Source organism: Necator americanus, chromosome I (genome assembly GCF_031761385.1).
Source record: "Necator americanus strain Aroian chromosome I, whole genome shotgun sequence".
NCBI classification, from domain to species: domain Eukaryota; kingdom Metazoa; phylum Nematoda; class Chromadorea; order Rhabditida; family Ancylostomatidae; genus Necator; species Necator americanus.
The window spans coordinates 2,821,525-2,838,284 of record NC_087371.1 but is presented as its reverse complement, the minus strand read 5'-3'; the positions used below and the strand labels follow the sequence as shown (position 1 = coordinate 2,838,284).

Here is a 16,760-nt window from a genome sequence, read left to right as displayed (position 1 = left end):
TCGTGAAAAAAGATCATCGTCGGTGGACATGGGAATCGCCCAATGGCGCGACTCGTGCGGACATCGACCACATACTCACCAACCGGAGGTGGCGTCTACTTGTCTCAGTAGTACCATCCTTTTGTAGTGGTTCTGATCACCGTCTCCTTCGTGCGAAAATACGACTTGGCCACACGATGGAAAAGAACATCTGCTATCGGCAGTGAAGGAGAAAAGAAGTCGTCTACGACGATTGCGTACTCGAGGACTCCTTGTCCCAAGGTGACCGGCACATCGAAGAGGACCCAAACATGGACTACGAGATGCTGCTCAGAGGATTACGAGCCTGCGCTGAACGTGCCTCGGAGCCGCGCACGACAAACTTGGATCGGATTTCGAAGACCACCAAGGAAGTGTTGGGAAGAAGAAGGGCCTTGAGGCTTGATCCGAATGCATCGCACATTGAGCGGTTAGTAGCAAACACTAGCTGCAGAAAAGCGTTGCAGGAGGATCTTTTGAAGTACAGGCAGAAGAAGATTCTGGAAGCAGCACAAAGATGAACGAGTCTAAAGAAGTGCCGCAGGGATCTCCGCGAATATAATATTCCGCTAGCAACCTTGCTGAGCGAAGACGGGACTCGCATGTCTTCTCGTCGTGAGATGGAAATCATTACGGAGAGGTTCTACTCGAACCCTTTCCGTTCATCAACTCCTATGTCAAGCCCGATCATCCCCACTGGCTAAGCTCCACCACGGATTCTCCCTTCGAAAGTACGAGTCGCTATCAAGAGCATGAAACTTGGCACAGCCCCTGGACCTGATTTCATATCAGCAGACTTTCTTCGGGCTGGTGGCCATCCGCTTCATGTAATCTTAGCAGCGCACATGACATCCTACCTTCAGAAAGAAAGGATCCCAGACCAGTGGAAGACCTCGCGAACCGTTCTTATCCATAAGAAAGGTGACCGAGAGGACCTTCGGAACTACTGTCCGATATGCTTGCTGGGTGTGTTATACAAAGTATTCACCAAGATCATCCTCAGGAGCATATCTAGGACGCTGGATGAAGCCCAGCCTCAAGAACAAGCTGAATTCCGCCAAGGGTTCAGCTGCTTGGACCACATCCAGACCGTGTCGAGGGTCATAGAGGTTTGCCGGGAATACCGCCTGCCACTTGTTCTAACCTTTGTCGACTATGAGAAAGCCTTTGACGGCGTAGAAACGAATGCAATACTGTCAGCGCTGGTCGATCAAGGTGTGGACGCGTCGTATGTGGGGACATTAGCCAACTGCTACGATCGATGCACGACTAGGATACAGCTTTTCCTCCGCCCTCTCACCATACTCATTGGAAAGGGGGTACGACAAGGCGATACTATATCGCCGAAGCTGTTCACGGCTGCATTGCAATGGATAATGAAATCACTATCTTGGGAAGAAAGGGGCGTGCGTGTTGATGGAAGATTTCTTTCGAACCTTCGTTTCGCGGACGACATCGTACTCTTTTCGAGCAGTACCAGTGAAGCAGAAACGATACTCAACGAATTAAACGAAGCAGAGAAGAGAATAGGACTACGAAGAAACAGAAAGAAGACACAGTTCATGAAGAACGCCCACTCATGGACGGAGGAGTTCAAGTTGAAGGCTCCCAAATCGTGGAAACACCGTCATACGTATATCTCGGACGCTCTATGAACATGGAGAACGACTTGAAGGAAGAACTGAATAGAAGAATGAGAGCAGCATGGACAGCATTCGCAGCCGTCAGGGAAGCTACGGACCAACTGACGGACCAAGATCTTCGTGCCCATCTGTTCGACTCGACAGTCCTTCCAGCGCTCTGTTAAGCAGCGGAGACGTGGGCAGACACCGCGGCCACGTCTAGGAAGCTACTTACTTCCCACAGAGCCCTTGAGAGATGTCTCCTGAAGTTTAACCGGCGCACACAACACCTTGCCGGTCTTCGTAGCTCCGACTTAAAAGGAATATCCCGTCTTCGTGACCCAGCGGAATATGTATCGAAAGCAAAACATAGATGGGCCGGTCACATCATAAGAAGAATCGACGATAGATGGACTAAAAGAACGCTAGAGTGGATCCCAAGGGACGCTAAACGCCCCCGAGGGAGATCGCCAACAAGATGGGGTGACATGTTCGCTGCACGGATGGACCAGCTGAGAGCTCAGCCGGATACGGCTCAAGGACCTCGTAAACGTCACTTACGAAGCTTGAGAACATCTTGGATGGCAATGGCGAGGAAACGAAACGAGCGGAAGAGATGCTGGGGCTCGCACGTCCAGTGAAGACGGGCCATCTAAGTATTTAAGTATATATTATTTATTAATATTATATATTATCATTATTTATTATTATATATCATATTTTATTAATTATTATCCTATTAATTATTTATTTAATGCCAATTTTTAATATTCTTTTTAGTTGATATTTAGTAAAATTGACTTCCATAATTTTAACGTATTTAGTTGATATTTAATAAAATTAATTTCCGTAATTTCAACGCAAAGTTCTTATAAGCAGGCTAATAGCAGTGCTTTGATACAGTATAATATTTCCGAAGATATTTAAAATGGATATCTTAAAATGAGAAAAGTCAGAGCGAGGAAAAAAAGAGGGGAAGCGTAGCCGAGAAGGACTTTAATGACCTGAGTCCATCCATGGCATATCTAGAAGCCCGAAGGGCAGAAAAATGTAGAATCTCAATGATTGCCTCCTGACTCTGCAAATCCTCCGTTTCGTATTTTCAAGCGTTGCTACAATGTGTTCTAAATAATGGAAACTTTTTCTTCACTCAGATGACTTCAGCAGCAATAAATCCCATTTTTCGCGTCCATTTAAAACTTCTAACTAGCGGTTTGCGGAAGAAAAAAACGAGAGGACGCTACTGAGACTCTTGCAGAAAATTTCACCCCAGCGGAATTTTCGCACTTTATTGCATTGAACTACGCATAAGCGTATAATTGGTTGGGAATTGAATTCTGATGAAGTTTCAGCGATGGAAAAAAGTGTAAGTGGGCGTATCTAAAATGAGCGCAGAATGCGCGGATCTCATTTATTTCATAACGTTATACTTTTTTCGACTTCTTGCAAAATAAATGGTGAGAATTCCTCTGAGAAATGAACCGTGCATCTCAGAGAATGAGCCGTGAGTACGGTAATACGAAGGTAATATGAAGTTTCGTCTTTACAGATCTATGAGCCACTGCTCCGAAATTAAATATGAAATATGAATGGTGTGAAAATTTGAAATCATTTTCTTCCAAGCAATATTCACAGCACTCTAATATTCAGAGTAATTATTCAAAGATACATAGGTTTTTTTTTTGGATGGAAATTTGATGATTGCCTCCGACTCTGCAAATCCTTCGTTTCGTATTCTCAAGCGTTGCTGCAAAGTGTTCTAAAAACGTTAATGGAAACTTTTTGCGGTTCAGAATGCATCCTAATGTGAATTATTTAGGCTAATGGATGCGCAAATGTAAATACATTAAGCATGCTGTTTGTTCTGCTGAGGACAGAGTCAAAAAAAGTCAAAAACTGCATGTGCAAGGCGCCAAATCACCGATTAAGGGCACCCCTTTTAAGGAAATTGAGGACACTCCGACGTGATCCACAAAGGAGTAGATGTGTAGTTCAGGTGTATGAGTATGACCGCACTCATTCCTCCTCATTAACCGTTAATTACAGCGCGGTTTTTTTTTTCATGTTTTCCTCATTTTTTTTTTTTTTGGAAAAAAAAAGTTTTCATGCTTAACGGGCTTATTAATGGTTGTTGTTTTTATTTCTTTGTTCAAATATAGCTATGAGAGCCGATTGGCATCAGATACACAAAAAAGCTTATTGGGTTAATCATTGAAAGAAGAGTGGAACCGTATCCTCTCTTTGACCTTGTCTCCCCAACGATGCAACTTATTACGCTTATTAGAATAGGGGGAGGGGGAAGGTGGGGCATTCCGCAACGCTTCTGCAGTTGCGCAGCTCTTGCTGCCTAATTTAGGTATATTAGCTGGATCCAGGATGTTAACGAACAATGGAGTTGCCCGCGTTCTACCGCGTAATAAGTTGCATCGTCGGGAAGACCGGATCGCACAAGGTTGTTTCCCAGGCTATTTCTGGATTTGTATTAGGGAAACTGAGAGCGATCTCGTTCATAATTGTGAACTACACTTCTACAGTACTTGGTATTTGTGGAAAAACCCCAACATCGTCAATTTAGTGATACGCTGCTTATAATAGTCGGCTACCAATACTTGTCATACTCTATTTCGTGATTTTTTTTTGCTTTTTTTTTTGTTTTCTCTCGCATTTACCCGCTCAGAGGAATGCGATGGAAGGGCTGAAACACAAAGTCGCTGCATCGCTACGCGCTCGAAGGAGCGCTGTTGTTCTGTGAATAGTTAGGAATTCAAATAATTCCTTCATCCGTAAAACCTTTAAAATTTTTGTTTTCGTCCCCTCAAAAATTCTCAACTAAGCTCCAGATTTACGTCATTTCTATTGGAACTAGAAACATGGAAATATTGAAGAAGAAAATGAGGCTTCAAGTGTGAATTCCAGGCGAATCTGGCCATTACATTGGCCTCATTTCCCAAAGAATACGAAATTGTCTGAAACGTCTAAAATCTTCCAGGATATGCTTCAAGAAGAAATTTCCAATAAATCCGCATAACGGATAGATTTTCTTCCAGGAAAACTTGAAACGACAGACGTCCATTTCTTTTGCCATCGGAAGAAGCAAGAGTTAGTTGAGTGTTATGTTTAAGTACTTTATAAAATTAAGATGTGAAAGAAAAATAGGCAGCCACCGTGGTCAAAGTTGCTTCAGCTATTTTTCTTTTTGCGCTAAATGAAAATGAGATTATCGCAATTATCACGATCATTATGCATCAATTATGTTACTCTCATTTTACATACATTTTTACACATTTTTTTTTACATTATAACCGAGCTTTTTTGAATTTCTCCAGAAAATTCCCGTTTTCTGTAACCGTACAGAATAATTCCATCAAATGCCGCTTCTCGCACATATTAGGAAATTCTTCAAGTGAATCATTGCTTTATGAGAAATCCAATACCAGGCCTATGTTGTGTCTAGCAGCATTCCTCTCTCAAAAAAAACTGAAATTTGCCATCCCTTTGTCCGTATATATACTGCGTACATCGATGTATTAACGCTCTTGTCGCAATAAACGTTGGACCATCCGCAAGGGCCCAAACACCCGTAGTTCTTACCATCTATGTGGACCTCAGAAGTCGCCTGCTACCCTTTAAACCAACGTGTGCGGTCAAGCGGTCATTCGGTGCCGTGAAATCTTAACATTAACAGCTTTTCGGGAAAAAAGTCCAAAACCCATTTAATCTCCGCCTGCTCGCTTCGGGATCAACGCTCAAACTTGGATCAGGTATCAAACACAGCTAAGTTCGATCAGCGAAATTTCTTCGAAAACCAGGATATTTCTTCGGTGGATCAAATCAAGCTGTAGTAGACGCTCACGCTCTTTTTATTTCATGGAAAAGATTTCAGGAGGTTTATCCCTTTTATCTTCAAGATTTCTGAATTTAGGAAATAAAGAAAAAAAAAGATTAAAATAAGAATTACATTACAATTACAACTACATTAGAATTACATTAGTACTTCTTTTTTCATTTATTTTTTGTATTTCAATAACTAATAATAGTATCGCTAATCATCATCATTAAAAAACATTAATATTATATTTTTTCTCTTTATCGACACCTGGAGTGTGTAGTGATATAGTACCGTATTTTTACTGATTTCACGAACACCTCTCTCAGTTCCCATTCCAGAAAACGTGTAGAAGCAGTTTCGCTCAACGGTTGTGTCCATTTCCACTGAAGCGGACTGATTCGTTGCAAATTTGCAAACTTTATATTGATAATTCCATTTCATTCGTCGTGTAAAAGCTGTTTTCCAAATGTGGAGTAAATCGTCATTCGGGCATGGTTGCATCATGAATGCATGGATGAACTGTCTTTTAATTTGAGAACAATGTTTGTCCTGCTTTCATAAGCTGCACAGACTATTAGTCTACAGAGGACTATAGTGAATCCAATTTTTAACGTAATCGAATTTAGCGCTATTGTGAAGACGTGATGCACGCTCGGGACCCTTGGATACTGTACGATACAGTCCACTCTAAGTGGTTTTACTTCCTTCTTGCGGAGAAATTCGAAATGAACCGCTAATCCAACACTCCGGGCGAGCGAGTGGTATGGTAAATCCGATCGGGACATTAAAAATTTCAAATCCTTCCATCTTTACTCCTTGTTCCCAAAGGTAGGAAATGGGATATCAAGATTTTAAAAAATCCACATCCCGCTTGAACCTGTGTTTTTCATCTCGCAACAAAGCGAAGTGCTATTGCCGTAGATCTGGTTAGCTTAAAAACGACGTGTCAAGAAATTGACGCAGTTGGAAAATCTGTGGAGAAGAAAGAAGATCAGAGGGGATCCAACGAAGTTCCCTCAAATCACCCTGAAAAACGCCGTAAGAACCGTTAGGGTCTTAAGTACGTTAGAAAGCGTCCCCTTTGTACACTCCATGGTCTCCCCAGAAGCTTATTATTCATCGGCTTTACTTCAACACACTGCCGAAGAGACCTCATTGATCGTCAACCGCTCGCACGTGAACGCGGCGCGTGCACAAGGCGGGGGCTGTTCCACGTATCTCGTGGAAACTAAGGTCTTTTTCCATTTCCCTTTTGTTTTTCAGGATGATTAGCTGGAATAGAGCGTGGCCACACTATTATTTATTTAATTTATATTTTCCTACAGGTCTTCCCACTACAGTGACGTCACACGATGCCTTCAAGCGCCCAAAAAGAACATTCTTTAACTTCAATATTTAAGTATATGGGGGACATGTATGAATAATAGCGCCTCTGAATTTTCAAAATTATTTAATTACTAAAAATTATTAGTATTAGTGAATCAAGAAAAACATTAATTAAGTATATATACGTAACTATTACTCTACCTTAAAGAAAATTCAGAAGAAACGTTTAGAAGCCTCTAATCTGAATAAAACTAAGCTACTTCAACATAAGAAACCTCCGTTTTTAACGTACATTCATATTTTTGTAGGACATACGTATTCTTAAAATTTGAACAGAAAATTGAAAAAAAACACAATCTTTCTCTCTACTATTCATTTCTATTTATTTACTTATTTATTTTCGTCATTATTTTATGAGAGGAGCACATGGGAAAAAACGACAATTTTTTTCTTTGTACTACTTATTTCTATTTTTATCTATTTTCGCTATTATTTTTTCTGTTTTTCGAGAAACACAAATTGCCGACATCCTTCCCTGAAATTGTAGATCACGATGTAAAAAGAGAGAAATCCTAGAAAAGACATGTTTTTGCTCTCCAGCATACCATCATTAGCGCAATAACCTAAGGTTCATTTACATCTTTAAAAAATTATCTCTCAAATTATCATGCAACTCACAAAAAAAAAAGTTTTTAGCAAGCGAAAATCTTGCAGCAACACGTAGAAAGCATTTAGAAGACACCGATTTCAAGAAATGTGGGCTAAATTCACAAAATAAGGGGGATTTCAAAATACGTTAATTCAAAGGAAATAGGAAAAAGGAGTACAGTGTTATAGGCAAAAAATTAACGGAATAACGGAAGGGAATAACGGAACCTGCTTTTTTTTAAGGCTTAAGAATTTCCAAAGCTAAAAACAAAGTAATTCACCCACCTGGAATGTTTCTTTTCATACATGATTAACACAAACGGTAGTTCTTCCGCTCAGAATACGAAGTAAAAAAAATCAGCCGCAACCCCCTTCAGAACAAAGGAATGTGGCTAAGAAGATCGAAGACCAGAATTCTGGAACGAAAAACGGATGTACGCAGTAAAAAAGGTGAAAAGGACGGAATAATTGGATAGAGGGCCGCGTCAAATGGCGCCATTCAACGGAAGGGCGACGGAAAGAATAGCATTCACGTCACCTCCTCAGAAAATTAATCACAACGGAGAAATCACTCGTCAAAAGGAAGTGAAACGTGCGCGATTCTAACGATGAATTGAGTTACAAAGCGGTTACCGTAACGTGTAACGTGAAATGTGTAAATAAATAAATAAATAAATAAACATTAATGGAGGATGAAGTGTTCGGGGTTGATCATGATCTCTTCCGGATGTCCTAGCATAATTTCAACTATGGGTGAGGTGGGGAAGGGGTAGCGCAGGTAAAAAAAAATTAAGAAAATTAAAAAAAACATTTTCTATAAAGTAATGTGTCACAAAACGAAGCAAACATATTTGTAAACGGCTAAGCCGCCGAAAAAAAAAAACTTTTTCTTTTTGATAACTTAATTTGTCACAAAACGATGTGGGCATTTTTGTGAACGAAACTCTTAAAAGTACAAAATTCAAGGGGATTCATGCATTTGAATGTTTCCGATAGATTCAAAACCTTGAGAAAAGAAAGATGAAACGATTAAAACTTGGTAAATTTGGAATTAAATTCGAAAACGTTTCCAAAGGAGTTGCTTGAAGCCAGCACTTTATCCCTGTCCTTCAAAATCCAATAAAATTATTGTTTTCAAAATATTCCCTCATATGGGTGATTTTCTTGAAAACCCTCTAACCCAATGAGGAATTCAGGTGACGTTGGTTTTTTATAATTATTCTTGGCTCCCTATGTGAAGAACATATGTACAAGGCGCGGGTACCGCAGTCAGTAAGAGGTCAGCTGTGATTACACAATTGATCCGATGGTTCGAAACCGCCTCAGTGTCAACAAAGCCTTTCATCCGCTCGGGGCCGATAAACTAATACCAGACTTGTTTGGGAGGTTGAAAAACACTGACTTGACATATCGGCTAGCCTCGTTGTATGTCGCTGTTAGTTTCTAAACCTCAAACAATCCTGAATTGAAGTCGAATGCGTTGACGGGTCCTAAGCGGATTGGTTAACGCCAGAAACTCCATCCTTTATCGTTTATAAAGCCGATAGAATAACTTGTGGTTACCGACCAATGTATCAAGTTAATTTTTTATTCCTCGCAATCAACTTTGGCATCAATTCGTCGACACGTTGGGAACGGTTTTGTTGGCTCAGGGAGGATTTGAACCGTCGACCATGCAGTCACAACTGGGCTTTCTATCAGTATAGTATACCTACATTCCCCATTAACAATGGAGTCTCCCAGATCGAAGCAGAATCAGACATGGTCGCTGCCCTTCATCATGCGCCCTCGTTTAAAGCAGCACTTGACAGAGGACGCTGAAGGTCAAAACAAGTGATTTCTGGGAAAAACTTCCACTAAGAATCCGTACCTTACTTTTAAATAATTTGACGAAGGGGAAAAAACTCAAAGTAACGACAACTGAATGATGTTCGGTGGGAGAAATTCACTTAGGATCCAGGTAAATATCTAAATATCTAAATAAATATTAAGTAAATAAAATATTTAAAATATCTAAAAAATAAATAATATCCTAAAAATCTAAATATCTAAAAGAAAGATATAGGTTAACTGCAAATTCGCACACATAGCCAAATAGCGACGAAAGAACATTATAAAAGCTATTTTCCGGACAGTAAAACTAGAATAGCTCCAATTTCACCATTTCTGCATTTTCATGAGAATTGATCTCTGGGGAGAGAGAGAAGAAGAAGAAGAAGAAAGAGAGAGAGAAGGGGAGAGAAAAAGAGAATGGCTGAGAGACAAAGACTGTGAGAGGTACACACGAATTTCCTCACTACAAATAATAATTTATTGATAAAAATTCAAATTCATATGTAGGTTGACTGAACACCTTCTAGAAGTATCGCTAAATGGGCAACTAAGATGATTTACGCACGGGTTCCTAATTTTTTGCATCATTGACTCGGTACTTGTTCACGTTTAATGCGTTTTTTTCATAGAACAAGCTTTGGTTCGGATAATTCGAAGATGTACGTATATAGCAATGTTACAGATGCTCTAGAAAGTTCTTCTTCTACCCCCGAACAGGGTTTCTAGGGATCGTAAACAAATCGTAAACAAAGTAAATTTCTTTTATTTTATTATATATTTGTTATTATTATTTTATTATATATTATTATTAACTTATATATTTTATTATCATTTTTCACTATATATTTATTATTATCACATATTTATTATTATTAATATTTATTTTTTATTTATATTTTTCCAAACATATATTAAATGAAATGAATAGAACTATTTCGTCCAGAAAACTTTATAGAAAAATGCAACATAGGTACAAAAGTCTATGAATGAAAGAATGAATGAACGAATAAATGAATGAATGGAAGAATGAAAGGATGGATGGATGAATGAACGAATGAATGGAATGAATGATTGATCGAATGAATGAATGAATGAATGAATGAGTGAATGAATGAATGAATGAACATACCACCTAGGAAATATGAAAAACATGGAAATATAGCTTTTAGCATAATGAAAAGTTGAAAAAAAAAAGTTTGTTTCCTTCTAATTTTTTTCCGGAGAAAAACACTGCAGGTTTTCGAGCGTTTCGTATGTTTTAGTGGAGGAAAAATATCGAAAATTTCACCAAAAATTGCAAAATCATAGCGATAAGCTTTCAACAGAATAAAAATAAATAATAAAAAATAGAATTAGATTTTAATAGAATAGAAATAAATTTATAAAAAAAAAACAATAAAGTGTGATACAAACAACGTCGTACGCGTCCTTTATAATAATCCTGAGGAAATTTTTAGTTAAATGAACGATTAATGTTGTGCTGAAAAGCATGAACGGCACAGAATCCTCTAAGAATGTTGTTTCCAGAAATTTCCAGAATACGCCCAGCCAAAGAGATGCGAAGAATGAAAATGAGAATCTGGAGTGCATTTAATGACTAACGGAAAAGACCTAAGAGCTAACGATTTGAGGTAATCACGGGCAGTCTCTTGCATGAAAAAGTAGTGTTCAGAAGTTCCGAAAAAAATGTAATAGAAGAATTCAAAAGGCAAACATACTAAAAGATAGAAAATTGGGCGATAAATCGACAAAACTGGAGAAAAAAACGAAAACATTCATAATCGTCACCTTCTTTCTAAGAGAAATACCGAAAAAAAAAGAAGGATGAAGTGCGCGACATTGAAAAATCTCTGTGGAGATGCTCCGACATCAATCCACGAGTCATCTGAAGGTTACGTCCACGTCTGCGGCCCTATAATGGATTGCGGCGAGCGAACGGACGCATCAAGTCAATGTTCTTACCCTCGCAGACAAATTGGGCACCAATTTATCGCCGCTGACAGGATTAAGGGGTTGGTTGGCACCGGGGCGATTTCGAACCATCGATCGATCGTGCAATCGCAGCCGAATATCCTACCGACTGCGCCACACCATATAAGCGTAGAAAACGTTTTTTTTTTCAACAATATGAAAAACCAAGCAGTGTAGCACAGTGGTGATAGGTGTTTTCAGGGTCCGCATGGTCGATGGCTCGCCCGAGGCCAACTCCAAGCATCCGTTCATCCTTTCGCTGCCGAAAAATTGGTACTTTGCTTTGAAGAAGAAAATCGCCGACTTTATACTTAGGTTGGTTGCTTTAGGTTCTTTTAAAGACCACAGATGGGTCCATAAATCTCAAACGGCACTGAGTTGAAGTCGAACGCGTTGGCGAGTCCCTATGGGAGTGATTAACGCCGTGATGCACTTCAGCCTTTTATCCTTTCAAATTACAAGCAAACTTCGATTTTTGGCACGAATTTTGTGAAAATTGACCTAAAACTAGTTGAAATAGTAAGTAAGTAGGTTTAAAACCAGTACCAGATGCACCATTTCACTGGAATTCACCAAAATCCAAAATATATTCGGAAATAAATGGTAACATTAGCACCCAAGTTAGCAAAAAAGAAAAATAAATAGAATTAAAGACGTTAAATAAAACACGGAAGACTACGTGCAGCCAAAGTGCCACTAGCGAAAAAAGAAGGAATCCGAATTAACATCTGCAGAAAGCGAACAAAATAAAAAATCATATGGAAATTCGAGAATATGTTTATTCGAGGAGAAGAACAAATAAATTGGAAGTCTGGCCGCTGGAGATCCTTAATCGGCTGCAACATTTACGAAGAAATCAAAGACGGGCAGAGAAACATTAAGGAGTGGAAGAAAAGTGCAGCGAAGCAATAGAGAGAGAGGAAAAAGTGCAAGCAGTTAGAAAGAAGAATGAAATCCAGAACTCGCTGCAATATGAAAAGTAACAGGAAGAAATATGAAAAACTTCAGGAAAACGTGAAAAAATCGAGAACGTTAAGGATGAACGAGGATGTGCGAAAGGATAAAAAGTGTTATTTTGCTGTATTCGACCTGGTTTAAAATGTCTAATAAACATTAAAATAAATATAAACCAATAATTAATTAATTAATCAATTAATTATAATAAATAAAAACAAAGTAGGATGAATGTATGATGAAGATGAAGTAGGACAAATGAAAAAAATCATTCTGAGTTTTCAGGAAGAAAGAAAAGATGCAAAGTAAATGTTACCGCTATTTTGAAGCAGTTTTTCGTACCAAAAATTTCGTGGATATTGAAAGAAGACTCTAATTTTCATCTACATACATAAATATCCATTAGGCTACATTCATGGATGTCCTTCGCTTCTTCCTGGTTAACGATTAGACAGAAAATAATAGGAAGAAAATCCATTGTATAAGGTCTCTGGATCTATCCAAAACGTGAACGATTATTACTATTTCCTCGTAAAAGAAAAATACCACAAAAAAAATAATTTTTCTCTCCTTCTTTTTCTGAACGTAAACGGTTTTGTTACGGTGGTAAATTTCTACGTCCTTTGTTAGGCAAGGCAGATTAAAGAAAGTAGGAGCAAGTTTTTTTTTCGAAAAAGAAAAGAAAAAAAAAGGAAATTTAAAAAAATAAAAATATCCCTAAGATAGATAGATCATAGTGGTTTTTTGGTCTTCTAAAACTTACATCTCCTTCTAGCTTATTCATTGATGTCCTATCAAACAAATTCGGACGATTATTCGAATTATTCGATGCTAGTAGGAATGCTTGTAGGAATTGCTATATTCGATGCTATTATATATTTTTATTATATATTTTATTTGATGCTAGTAGGAACAATCGAATAAAATATATAATAAAAATAAATTAAATAAATTCTGGTCTATATTCGAGAGATGGAAATCCAGGACTCACGACAACCGAATACCTGAGATCAATAGAGCGGCACGTGAACAGATACGTGATTTATAGAGCGCCTATGGATCACAGGATCAACACAGTGGGTGGTTATCTCTAATCCAAAGGAATTTTCAATGAAAATTCAAGGGGAGCATCAAAAGAAGATACTAGGTATCCAAAACATTTTTCAAAAATGTTTTTTTTAATTCCAGGAAAAAATGTTTCTCGAAAAATATCAGGAGTTTAGTATTAGATTAACTGTTTATGCTCTGCTTAAACTATGATAAAATTGAACCAGAGATAACCACAAAAAATCTGATGAACTACTGTTGATTTGTTCTTGTTGTTGTTGTTGTTTACGGGAGGAAATGGAAATTGCTGCGCTAACGGAATAGTGGATCTATTATTCCGTAAGCGCAGTCCCTTCCGTTCCAACGTGATTAACTGACTGGAAAACCTCGAAGTACGGTTATGCAATAAAAAAAGTTGGTCAAACATTAATCGATCCCAAAAAATTCCAAAATGTGTGAAGCATAAAAATCCCATCTTTTGAGAATCACCGAATATTAGGTCTTCCCCAAAAAAAAAACTATAAATTCTTATCTTTTTTTATTGCGTAAATCTTACTTACTAATCTTTCTCTATCGTTTCTATTATGTTCCACGTTTTTTTTAGAAAAATTTTCCTGCTCTCTGGTGCCTATTTCCAGTAAATATCGAGAAATAAACACAGTTTTAACGAATTATTTGGGAAACTTCAGTAGCTTAATCTTTAATTACGTACTTCCTCCTCTTTTCTATTATTCTTTCCTTTTATTGTTCGGTAGGAGTTAAATGGAGCTAATCCTTTGTTATCGCCATCGGAATAGTGCAAGGTTTGCCAGAAACAATCGGAACTCTTCGAGTGTGGTCAGAGCAATGAATTACATTAGGTACTGGGAAAATATGGATTTACTGCGGCTCCTAATGAAAGAAACAACAATTCTGACTGTAAATACGCTATTTTTGCTTTCATGCGCAGTTTAAAAATTGGAAGCAGAGGGAGGATGAGGAAGGAAAGAAACGTTACGAACAGAGACTTAACAGAGAGAACTACTTAGCAGATATTTCAAATAAAGAGATAGACAATAAAAATTCGTCCGTACTTATGTTTACTAATAAATAACTAGTAATAAATAAAATAAAATATAAAAAAATAATTAACTAAATTTCAAATAAGCAAATGGACGGTAAAAATCGTCTGTACTTGTGTTTACTGATAAATAAGTGGTAATTAACTACATTTCAAATAAATAGACAATAAAAATTCGTGTGTACTCGTGTTTGCTTATGAAGAACTAGTAATAAATAAAATAAACTATTAAATAAATAATTAACTAGATTTCAAATAAATAAGTGGACGGTAAAAATCGTCTGTACTTGTGTTTACCAATAAATAACTAGTAATTAAGTACATTTCAAATAAATAGATAGGCAATAAAAATTCGTCTGTACTTGTGTTTACTAATAAATAACTCGTAATTAACTAACTATTAATTAATTAATAATATTGCAAATTGTATAAATCCCGTACTGCTGAAAAAAAAAACCAAATTGCTTCATTTAGGATATGTGAGAAATGTCCGAGACACGGACACACAGCAACGCGTTGAACATGACTTCATGAAAATTCCATGAGATTTTTATTTCATCGACTCGTCTGTAATACGATAGCGCAACCATATAGAGACACGAAAACACGGAATATATTTTCTTTTCCGGAGAAAAATTCCCTCAGGCGCTCCTCGTAAATTCTAACCACTTTTCCTCTACGTACAGTAGAAATTCGTAGAATCAAAATTTTGCAATCAGCATATAAAATTAGTTACAAGATAGTTATTTGTGTTTTCACAGCTATTTCTTTTACTTTTTCAAATTAATTTTTACTTGTGTATTTTTTTAGTGTCTAGCCTTCTTCAGGACTTTCACTTATAAATTTTATTCTGATAATTTTTCTTGGAAGATTATGAACTTATTTTGCCTGGAACGGCAATCCGTCTACACTTCGTCGAAGTCAGAAAAATCATCCTTTACATACATAAATGACAATTCGATTCATTAAAATAGCAATTCTAATTCATGTTAATAAATCCACATTTTCTAATAATATTTCAAAAAGTAGAAAAGTAGTATAGTAAAAAAAGAAGTAAAAAAAAAACAAACGGAAGTCAAAAAGTCACATAACAAGTGATAAAAGCGTGACCGTACCGTATTCCATCAGTTACAACGAAAAGTTCATTCATCACATCCTTCTTCAATGTTTTTACTATGCACTCATTTTATTTACTTGTTTATCTTTTGAGGCTACAGAGCATCATCCGGCAACCATTATCTGCTCGTTTCTAATTAAAACATCAAAATCCAAACTCAATTACCTTTCAAAAAATACATATATAAAATTCAAACACATCCAAAAATTATTATTATTATTCTTATTCATAATTTCATAACTTTCCAAACCTCAAAGCTCCTGCAATTTTTTTCAGGCATCAGAGACTCTAGAGGCTTTAGAATCTATGAAAAATGGATAGTATAAAGGCATACTTAGTTTTTTATTTTGTTAAAAATTCCTGGATAGCTCAAAAAAAAATGCCGAGACAGAAAAGCATTTCATATTTAGCTTCTCTTATTCATCAATTTACCTAATTCTGGCTTATTTTCCTATTTTTGAGTATTTATTTTTCTCTTTCCTCATTTCAAATTCTCAACCATTTTTTGCAGTCCACTTGGACTATTAATACTTTGGTAAAAAAGCAGAAATTGTCCAAATTATTTATGGTGGGAATAAATAGAAGGATAAATATATTTAGCTACATAGGGGCCTTTTTTGATTTTTTTTTTGTTGTCCTTTGGAATCTTGAAAAATAAGCCAAACAGAAACATTCCGGGAAAAATTATTTTTAGAGCACAGCCACAAGGTCGAAAAAAAGCAAAAGCGTAATCGAGTACCCGCCAAGTATCCAGCAAATGTCCGTAGCAAATACAGAGCGAAACAAAAAATTGTTCCACTCGTCGATAGTTTTAATGAACGGTCCCACGTGAGTGAAGCTGCAGTAAACACGAAATGATGAATTGTGCAAATTTGCGTATTCATATTTGCCGAAAAACACAACAGTTGTTCTGCAAATGCGCACAATTCCCCATTTGTCAAGAATGTCACTTATTCCTTTTTTAATGGATTTCTCGAATCCGTTTCTCTTATATCGGCTTTTTCCTTTGGAGATTTTCTTCTTTTCATAAGTTTTTCAAGGGTGGTTCCCCCTCTCTCAAGTTTTTTTCCTAAGAAAATCTAAATTTTCACGTGTGTTGCGTTGTTTTTGTGTTTTTGTGTTTTAATGTGTGAAAATGTTTTTCTCGCATAAAACGCCCAGCACGTTTCGCTGCAAAAGCTCGGATTCCGAAAAATCAGGATAGAAATCGCTAGAAAATATATTATGCAAATTATTCCGTTAACTAAACAGGTTGATATTGCACTTTTTTCAAAAATTGGCAAATCGCCAACAACTGAAAGCGTCGCTGACACGTCCTGACATGTTTTCGAGGAC

General features: G+C 37.2%; 3 protein-coding genes across 3 annotated transcripts; all 3 read left to right on the top strand.

Moving 5' to 3' along the window:
• Window positions 1-290: 290 nt before the first annotated feature.
• RB195_004301 (uncharacterized protein) lies at window positions 291-722 on the top strand (the record flags this gene model as incomplete). Its single annotated transcript, XM_064182076.1, has 2 exons — window positions 291-448; window positions 563-722. 2 exons carry the CDS (start codon window positions 291-293, stop codon window positions 720-722), a joined length of 318 nt encoding a protein of 105 aa, XP_064033343.1.
• Window positions 723-770: 48 nt separating this feature from the next.
• Window positions 771-1,673, top strand: RB195_004300 (uncharacterized protein; the record flags this gene model as incomplete). Its single annotated transcript, XM_064182075.1, has 1 exon — window positions 771-1,673. One exon carries the CDS (start codon window positions 771-773, stop codon window positions 1,671-1,673), a length of 903 nt encoding a protein of 300 aa, XP_064033342.1.
• A 49-nt stretch (window positions 1,674-1,722) lies between these two features.
• On the top strand, window positions 1,723-2,281 carry RB195_004299 (uncharacterized protein; the record flags this gene model as incomplete). The annotated part of the gene is made up of 2 exons (XM_064182074.1): window positions 1,723-1,836; window positions 1,910-2,281. The coding sequence occupies 2 exons, from the start codon at window positions 1,723-1,725 to the stop codon at window positions 2,279-2,281; spliced, it is 486 nt and encodes a 161-aa protein (XP_064033341.1).
• Between the last annotated feature and the right edge of the window lie 14,479 nt (window positions 2,282-16,760).